Genomic DNA, 9,847 nt, shown 5'->3' with positions numbered 1-9,847 from the left:
TCCCAGGGACATTCTGAACCCGCTGTCAACCCTGAGAACTTTACTGAACAAAATTAGCACCTTCACTCTAATACATTGAAAGACTTCAAGTCAAAGCCTGGTTCCACGTTCCTTTACCACGCAGATGATGCCAATTCAAAGGAGGATAGACCGCACATGAGAAGAAATCGCTTATGAAGGACTTCAAGTCCAAACATGAATCCGTACTCATTAACAATGGCGATGACACAAATGAGAAGAAGGAAAAACTTCAAATGAAGGATTTTGAGTCAAAGCCTGAATCCATGTTCCTTTACTATGGTAATGACGCTAACTTCAAGGGGCAGAAACCACATATGGAAGCTTTCGAGTGAAAGCCTGATTCCATACTCGACGTGAAGATTTAGTGATTTTTTTTTTTTTACCTTCCCGATAATTAGTATTGTCTTGGTCAGTTGGGCTTTTTGCCACTATATTTTGTTATCAGTGTCTACTTGAAAACAAAAATACCCTTCGACTTCTTGAACTTTCGATGTATTCGGTACATGGGAGAGCCTTGGTCAGCTGGCCATTTTGCCACTATATTCTATTATCAATATCTACTTGAAAACAAAAATACCCTTAAGCTTTCTATGTACTCAGTTTATAAGTGCCCATTTTGCATATATTATACGTGGTATTGATTATTCCAAGTATTGAATAATCAATACTTTCTTTTCTAATTTACATTTTTAATAAAATTTAGAGGTGACATCCCTCCCCCATGTATGGGGTTTGCCATTATTCAAAAAAAAAAAAAGAGACTATTCCAAGTATTGAAAAAGAAAGACATCTTTCACTTAGATATCAAATTATTAGAATTAAACTTTTTATTGGATGTCTCTTTTGGAAACTGCAGTGTACCATCCGTGGCCGTGGGTACGCCTCTTTTCATTTATCTTGGCATCTTAATTTTTCTACATTTTTATTTGGTTTTCTCATCTCCAGCCGTTGGAGACTAAATTTTGACTTTTCTCAAAGTTATACTTGCTTCAGGCACTAAGAGACTTGTCAAGAATGAGACATGCAAATTTAAGCATTTAATTAAGAGAGTTCAACTTAGACTAATTTGCTTTTCTTAAAAGAAAAGTAAAAAAACTTGGATTAATATGCAACTAAAAGTTCCACCTCAGGTTTGACAACTCGACTGGAATTTTTTCTTTTTATTTCAATTTTAGGTGGACCAAGTCTGCTAGTTCTCGGTATAACATGTATTACAAGTTGAGTCAAAGCGCTCAGTTGTGGTCCCAGCCCCCAAAAAAAAAAAAAAGAAGAAATAGTAAATTTTTATGCTTTTGACTGCAACCAAGTATTCGCCAGAAGGTCTAATGACAGGTATACAGCGAATGGGTTTAATCAAGCATTTTTGAACATACTAGAGACTAGACCAACTATTAGTTTTTCTCTTTTTTTTTTTCATTTTAAACTTTTTGACCAATGACCAGTTTTTTTTTTTTTTTAGTTCTTTCTTTTGTCCTTAAAGTGGATGGAAAATAGGGCTCCTCTTACTCTCCTATTACCTGAGAACTTAAAAACTACTTACAAATTTATGGGTGAAATGACATCAGTTTTGATATTCGAAACTCCAATGTCAAATATCAAGATCTTGTGCAACGCATTTGCACAATATAGTAGATCTTCCAAAGAAAAAAAAAAAGGAAAATTCTAATGGTAAATCTCAAAATCAGAAAGATTCTCACGTTTTGAGGAACAATACAAGTACAAATTAGCTTTTGAGAAAAAAAAACAAGGAACTATCGACTGTGGAGTGATATTTATGCATGGACATTAAGCATCACTGGAACTGAACTACTGAGGCTTCTGGCACGTAAGAATGCAATACTTAAGCAGACCATTTTTGAATGTGTCGAACACTGACGGCATCATCAGAAACTTGATGCTCATTTGCCTCCATCCTATTAATTGAAATTGAGAAAAGATGGAGAAATGGTTAAGAATTATAGCATACAATTACAAGGTAGATAATGGTAATGAATTGGCTATGCTAGTGAAATACACAATGCTTACCAGCATGTCTAACATACGACATGATTCCCTTCCATGACAACGTTATCTTCCTCAGTTCTGCATAATATGGAGCAACGTGTGGAGACCAGTCCGCATACTTGATCTCCTAATTAACAACAGGAGACTTAGATAATCGGGAAAAGGAAAACTTTATGATGAAGAAAAATAATGCTTCTGATCAAATAAATGAGCCGCAAAAAGTAAACGCGATTAAATACCTGAAAAGAGCATGACTGGAATAAATTTATGTAATCAGCAGTAGAAATCCACTTAACACGACTTCTGCTCCCCGTTTGGGTCAGCAACTTTTTCTCATCTGGATGCAAATCGTTTTCAAGGGGCGAAAGATCCCTATGACACCAAGTGAGTAAAATGATAGTAGCACCAGGGGCAGCCACCCGATTCAACTCATGAACAAACTTCATCAAGAAGAAAATAGCATCAGAAAAATTTTACATTATTGACATTTATGTGATACGTGCGTTCAACAATTAGGATACATAATCTTTTTTAAAGAATGATAAAAAAAAACAAAAAAAAAAAAGAGAAATAGTAATTGTTAAGGATAGAAGAAGAAAAATAACCTTTGTTTTATCGCTTATGTGATTTTCACATTCAATACACCAAATTAAATCGAATGACCCATCTGCAAATGGCTGATTCAATGCATCTGCCACTTCAAACGAAACCTGCTATGTACGTTTTAGCAGCTGTTAGAAAAAGAAAGCAGCACTACTATATATCTGCATGATGATTTTACATCTTTTTCTTTCTTACTTCTCTTTCTAGCATTGTGGTGGCTTTTACTTGGAATTTGGAAGAAAGTTCCGAGTCATTCTACAAAGTTTATTTGAAATGTGACTTGATCTGAATTTAAAACTTGGCATAATCAATAATATATGGTTAATCTTCTCTGTACTGACATGCATAATAATTAATCTTAATTTGAATTTGAAATTTATGTATTGCACTTGTGGGAAACATTAAATCTAATAGTGTATAAATTATTAGTTAGTACATAAAAGATTAATCCTACATACATATATATATATAAACATACGCACATATATATATGTATGTATGTATGTATGTATATGTATATGTATATATACATATCCATGCACATACACACAGATATATATATATGTATATGTATATGTATATGTATGCACATACGTATGTATCCAAATCCAAGAGTTATCATCATTGCCTAAGATTATTGATAATACATATTTGAATTCAATTCTATCATGAGATAATTTTATCCCCTAAAATTTAGGATTTAAAAATTTTGCATTTTTAGTGTATAAAAAGTAAAGGTGAGGATGGATAATCAAACAAAACTATCACAACTTAGGATTCTTGAAACTTTTGAGTATCAGGTTTGCTTCCTTGAACACAAAAGTGGGGAGGCTTTGGGAGCATTCAAGAGCTAGCCTCAGGAATGCTGAAACTTTTCATTTTTTCTTCCACGCTTTGAAATTGTTTGTTGTTTGATAAGTGACTAATTTACGTAATAATTGTATGATATTTCATATTATTTTTAGTCACTTTAGTAATATTATTGGAAGAAAATGAATCATTTTGGCTATAATTGGTGAAAAATGCTTTTAAGTGATTAAATGAGGTTTTTATCACTTTTTAGTGGGATTTTGTGCATTTTGACAGTTTTGACACATTTTCGTATTTTGGCTATAACTTGAGCTACAGTGATCGGATTAAGATGAGTTTTGAACCAATTTAAAGATAAGAGATAGATCTACAACTTTGGTGAAGACATCTGAATCCAGTTTGAAGGTTTTCCAAGTCAAAAAGCTGAAGTACAGTAGCCAATTTCATTTGGTCGAAGCTGAAACAGGGCAATGAGCAGGCAAGGGTATTTCGGTCATATCTCAGCCTACACAGATCCATATGAGGTGATTCTTGATGCATTGGAAAGATAACTCAAAAGGCTACAACTTTTGTGTTTTAGACATGAGCTGGTTCAGCCTCTAACATCAAGAAAAGATCAGTTGAAATTGGGCCAAAAACAGAGCAAGTGATCCGCACTCGGATCCACTATTCATCCGAACCCTTGGCTGTTTCTGGGTAAGTGGAACCGAGCTCGGATCCATACGGATCCGAGGTACTGTAGCAGCTCGGATCACTGTAGCAGCCCAGATTTACTGTATCAATCCGGCCGGAACTTGGCCGGATTTAGAGCTGGATTGCGGTCAGAAAAGGCTGCTCTGTACGCGTAAAACTCAATTTCACTCCCACCAACTCACATGCGATGCTAGACATGTGAGAAACATTACCAGCTATAAGGAGAAAGTGTAAAGCTTCATTTCTTGACCAATTTTCATCATTAAATAGCAAAATTCATTGCAAGAAGAAGTGATTGGAGATCCAACAATAGAATAGAGAGAGATACGGGAGAAGCTTGGAGTCTGCAAAAATGTAGCTCTTCCATTCTCTTAGTGTTAGTTTAGCTTAGTATAGAGTAGTATAGTTTGTCCATTCTTGTTTATTATCTAGATTAGGATGAAGATGGAGGATGAAGAAGGCAAGGAAGAAAGCTCATGTGACAAGGGTTGTATTCCTTCCAAACTCTTTATCTTTTGTACTTGATTCCAAGTTTAGTTAATATACAAGTTCTGGATTTTGTGTTCATTATGTATTTTTAAAGTTTATACCTTGGGTTTGGTTGAACTTTCTATGATTGTTAGTGTTTTTATTTGGTTATTTGATTGCTATGATTTGAGCAAGTTATTTAGCACTTTGACTCCTTAAATCATGATTAATCTGGTACCATTAATTGTGATTATCTAAGGTGTTGTTTCTGCAATGAAAATTGAGATTTAACACTAGTTCAAGAAGTGCTAAACATAGGGAGTACACTCACGAAAGTAGAGGTGCACCTATATGGTTTTAGTGATTCATTTCATGTAATTTCACTGAAGAAATGAACTTGTAGCTAATTTCATAACCATGAGAATAGGTACGGATTAGTTATAAGTATAATTGATTCACTACGAAAGTAGGTTTCAAATGCATAAGGAAATTACACCATAACTAGCCTAGATGTAGTATTCAATGATCCAAATATAGCACTTGCATGAGTAGTTAGGGATACCATAACCTAAGGAGCTTTGATTTGTATAATTTCAGTAGGTTTTAATTTGTTATAATTCATTGATAGTCTAAATAATAGAGAAGCTTTAGTAATACCGGTAATTGTTCACTCTTCCCTGTGGGATCGACCCGATATATACCCTAAACTACTAGTTGACCTGAATACTTGCAGTGAACGGGTGTAATTCGGTATTTTTTAACTTGTATGTATGTAAAATACCCGTCATTGTTGTTGTTGAAATATTTTTGCTTTAACTTTCCTCACAACAATTTGTTTAGTTCATATGTAACTTCATTCTTTGTCTATTATCTTTCTCATAGAAATAAACAGGTAATATAAATATGTGCATGTGCATGGGTTACCATCTAGTATTCTATGAAAATGCACCTCTTGCTTTATATGGTTTAAAAGATTGGGGAAAATCTGTAAAAAGGGCGAGTCTAACCTGTGACTAATTATAATGATTCAAACTATTCACTAAGAACGTTAATTGTAGTAGCTTTTTAACAAAATCTACTGCAAAGTCTACGTGATATCCAAAAGTCAATACAAGTATCTTTTATACTCAAAATCTAATTAAGAAGTGTGTCTTTACATGAAATAATCATCTACCATTAGGTTCACAATTTTTTTTCGAAAGCATAGTAGTAGTATGCACTCTGTCATCATTCCTTAAGAAATGGAGGAATGAAAATTTTTACTCATTGTGCACTTGCATAAAAAGATGAGCGGCGAGGGTGATTTAACAATTGATAAGTTCTTGCGAATCGTTCAAAATTGTAACACGGGTAGTTCATACAAACCTGACTTTCCAATCCTTGGGCAGCAGTTAGAACACGAGCTCTTTCGGCCTCAACAGGGCTGAGGGTGATGCCTTTGGCTTGAGCACCGTATTTACTTGCTAGGTACCTGGTGCTGCCACCAATACCGCATCCAACATCAAGTATGTTTCTTGGTTTCTTAGATGGATCCTCTACATATAATTCCATGATAAACAATGGCGGTTAGTTAACCACTACAAAGGAATGAAACAAAAAAATGGCCAAGTTGGATTAGCTGTTTTTTAGGATGTTTTTGAAATATTTTACTGTAACAACATAGGTGAAAAACTTTTAATGTAGATAAGATTGTTTTTTAGGTTATTTTTGGTGTTTTTGAGGTTCTTTTTGATATTTTTGTGATTATTTTTATTTATATATTACTGTAGTATTGTATACGAAAATCTTGTTTTCAAAAAATGACCAATCCTAATGCAGACTTAGAAATCATAAGGTGCATGTTTCACTAGGAAAGAAAATAAACAAGTCGAAAAAGAATCAAACCATTTCTTTTTCCAAGGTGTTCATGAACTAAACCTAGAATATCAATTGCAGAAATAGCCTATAATTGCTCAAAAAAAGGAAGAAAAAGTCTATGCTCAATATATATTCACATTGCTTCAGGCTTGTACAATTTACAATACTAATCTTGTAATTTGACCAATTTGTAATCTACCCTTTTGAATAGATGGATCCTCGACATATTATTTCATGATAAATAATGCTGGATGGTTAACTATTAAACAAAAAGTGAAACAAGAAATTATTGGGGGGATGTTTCACTAGGAAAGAAGATAAACACATTGAAAAGGAATCAAACCATTTTTTTTTTTTTTTCAAATGTGTTCATGACCTAAACCTAAGAGTATCAATTACAGAAATTGCCTATGATTGCCCGGAAATAAAAAGCTTTTAATGCTTAATGTGTATTGACATTGCTTCAGCCTTGTCCAAATTACAGAACTAATAATTTGACCAATTTGTAATCTAATATTTTGAATAGCCAAATATTTATAAAGAAACCCTAAATCCATTGCGAAGATAGTCAAAGCAAAACTAAAACTATTAAAATGAGAAAGAAAAGGAAAGACAAATAGAAAAACGAAAAACAAAATGTTGCTTCTGTTTTCTTTTCTGTTGCCTATATGTCACAATGACTATTGCTCAGATCTTTTCCCAATTGACTATCGTATCCTTACATGTGCATATAATATTGGGTGTAGAATTTGGTACTTCAATTCAAAATATGGGATATAAAATTTCTCTTTAAACTGTACGTCGGGTTTAAACTCTGTACCTTATAGCTAAAAAAAGAAATCTAAAAGGTGTGCCAAAGCACTTCCCTGGTCAAGATGGATTTGCTTGCTCTCTAACCCCTTGTACAACTTAGTTGAATTCCTCCCCTATAAAGTAGGATTGTATAGATGTCAATGATTGACAAAAAAAAAAAATTAGATGGTATTTTTTGGTCATGAACTGAAAGTTTTATTTTCTTTCCTATATGTGAAGAGGTATTTAACTTGAAAGGCAATAATAGAATTAAAGTGAGGGCCGGGTTTAACTGGCAATGTTGCATTTAAAGTGAGGGCCGGGTATGTGACAAATGTTTTGCTATCAAGGGATTCGACTATAGTCTGATCAAATCACAAGACATACTTTTTAATTAGGTCAAATCTCGGGAAATATAATTGAAATTGACCCAATTTTGAGTGATACCAACAAAATTATGTGTTGATTTTTCGAAGGCAGGCAATATTTTGTGTTGTTAAAAACAAGATACATGGCTAGCACAATTGGCAGAGAAATGATATTCCATCTTAGATAATTCTTGATTATTAGGTGCCCGTTTAAGATTATGATGACTTATTGAGAAGTATTTCACGTAGTAGAGATTCCGACAAGAGCACTTATCAAGTGTTCAATTATATCATTTGGGTGCAAAGTTACATAAGTGCCTTTTCTATTAGAAATAGTTTATCAATTTATTTAGTTCAAGTCCATGCTAAAATGGTCAAATTTTATTTTTATGATTTTTTTGAAATACAAAAGTTATTTCAAAACTACTAATTTTGAGCTCGTATTAAAAGTGCTTTGATATCAAAAGCTTTGCCCCTAAACTTGTAGGCTCCGAAACAATTTAAAATTGCCTCTATTGCCCAAAATATTTCTTCAGCAAAAGCATCACATTGCCCAACACTCTTTTTAAGTTCTTGAACGATTCGGTAAAGGTTGACTTAATGAATGGAAAATTCTATCCGAAGTTTCAGTGCCCCCTTGGCTCTAACTCCAGTACAGAGATGTCAACCGGTCAGAATCGTTACATTCAGACCCAAATCCGATATGTAATAAGCCACTGAGCCAAAGCTACGTGGTTTTGACTCAGTGGCCACTAAAAAATAAACTAAATTACCTTTTTAATTGTAGGTTAGAAGTCCAAATTCTACTTGCAGTTAAAAAAAATTCAAAATGAGGTGCTCGAGCATCCCTTTGATTTAGTACGTTCTTATACTTATTAGTTCTCTTTAAACTTCCTTCCCTAGATTAGAATAGATTATATTATAGAAATATTATCGTTACTATTAATAAAAAAAAAAAAAGACATGTAATAAACTAGTTTAGATCCGGATTCAGATTTTGACGGGATCAATATACAGTTTCGGATTTGAATTTCATCGGATCCAGATTTGAGTCGGATATATCCAAAATTTAAAATTAATTTAAATTAATAATTTTAAAGTTTTATTTTTATATAAACTTTAGCAACACAATATTAACAATACAATAAGACCAGTTCTAACAATTGTACTGGAGAAAGAGAAGAAAACTCAACGAAGTCAACAATCGAAATTAATGGGAATTAATCTGCGCCCAAGTAAAAAAGCTGAGCTCTGCAGCAAAATACAGTTTTGTTTGATAACTTCACCATTTGTACTTGGAGAAAGAGAAGAAAACTCCACACAAACTGCGAATGCATATCTTAAAAGAGGTGCGCTGAATATACCTGATACAGAAGCAAAACGGAGGGCCGCCTCGATCATGCGAGTCTGAGCAGAATTGACATCAGAACCAGGGATAACGGAGCTAGAGTCATAGAAGCCCGTATGGAGGTGATCCCCCGTTATATCCTCTAATATTTTAGATTGGACATCATATGCCATCGCAATTGCCTTGTTCATCTTCTCTGTCTCCACCTTTCCCTCTGTATCCATCTTCTCCCCTTCCATTATTGTCGGTTGTACCGCACAATCCTGTTAACCTTACTCAAGTTTTAGTGCCAAACTAATGAAGGACAGAAAGAAAGATCGTATATAATAATTACCTAGCTAGTAAAAAACAGAAGCTTCAATGTGTCCTAAGAAGCAAAGCAGCACGCAATACAGCTTGAGAGGGGGCAATGTGGCACTGAGCGTATTGGCTTTCATTGACTATAAAGATACTAGCATGATAAAATATGCTTGCAAGTGTGTTCCAATGTGTGGGGATACGTATGTAAAACTCGGTTTATAACAATTTCATTTTTGCTCCATTCAAGTTTTTGAAAAGTTACAATGATCTCCTTTATTGGACGTCTAGATAATATGTGTCGTTCATATTAAATAAAATTTAATGTCAAGGTACAAGAAGGGATTTACTTCCAAAGTTAACCTTGCTCTGATTTTTGAAAACTTTTTTTTTTCAACTGCTTAATAAGTAGTCGAACTCGTGATCTTTTGATTACAAGGTAAGGTGTCTTATTGATTAATATGCACTTATTTATCATACTCTCAAGAGTATGCAACCTCTTTTTTTATACGCAATTACCGTTCTCTTTTCCTAACTGTATAATTAGAAAAATATGTACTGAAGGTAAGCTAAAAGGCGAATTAAG

General features: G+C 33.7%; 1 protein-coding gene across 2 annotated transcripts; it reads right to left on the bottom strand.

Moving 5' to 3' along the window:
- Positions 1–1,667: 1,667 nt before the first annotated feature.
- Positions 1,668–9,449, bottom strand: LOC113722479 (gamma-tocopherol methyltransferase, chloroplastic-like). 2 transcript variants are annotated; one of them, XM_072056388.1, is made up of 7 exons: positions 9,299–9,449; positions 8,981–9,227; positions 5,965–6,134; positions 2,631–2,735; positions 2,265–2,465; positions 2,047–2,152; positions 1,668–1,934 (listed from the first exon to the last, which is right to left on the bottom strand). In XM_072056388.1, the coding sequence occupies exons 2-7, from the start codon at positions 9,201–9,203 to the stop codon at positions 1,828–1,830; spliced, it is 912 nt and encodes a 303-aa protein (XP_071912489.1). In that variant the 5' UTR covers positions 9,204–9,227; positions 9,299–9,449; the 3' UTR covers positions 1,668–1,827. The 2 variants fall into 2 exon arrangements, with proteins under 2 accessions (XP_071912489.1, XP_071912490.1); XM_072056389.1 differs by having other exon boundaries at positions 2,047–2,149.
- Positions 9,450–9,847: the final 398 nt, after the last annotated feature.

The sequence above is a fragment of the Coffea arabica genome, chromosome 6e, assembly GCF_036785885.1.
Source record: "Coffea arabica cultivar ET-39 chromosome 6e, Coffea Arabica ET-39 HiFi, whole genome shotgun sequence".
NCBI lineage: Eukaryota > Viridiplantae > Streptophyta > Magnoliopsida > Gentianales > Rubiaceae > Coffea > Coffea arabica.
The sequence above is the reverse complement of the archived record's forward strand: the minus strand, read 5'-3'. Positions and strand labels throughout refer to the sequence as shown.

Bases quoted from the DNA above. Each gene is read 5' to 3' on its own strand.
- LOC113722479 (XM_072056388.1), bottom strand. From the start codon at position 9,203: ATGGAAGGGGAGAAGATGGATACAGAGGGAAAGGTGGAGACAGAGAAG. The intron at 2,466-2,630 runs GTTATTTTTCTT...TTCTTGATGAAG, and splicing joins ACATAAGCGATAAAACAAAG to TTTGTTCATGAGTTGAATCG. The intron at 2,153-2,264 runs GTATTTAATCGC...GTTGTTAATTAG, and splicing joins TCCAGTCATGCTCTTTTCAG to GAGATCAAGTATGCGGACTG.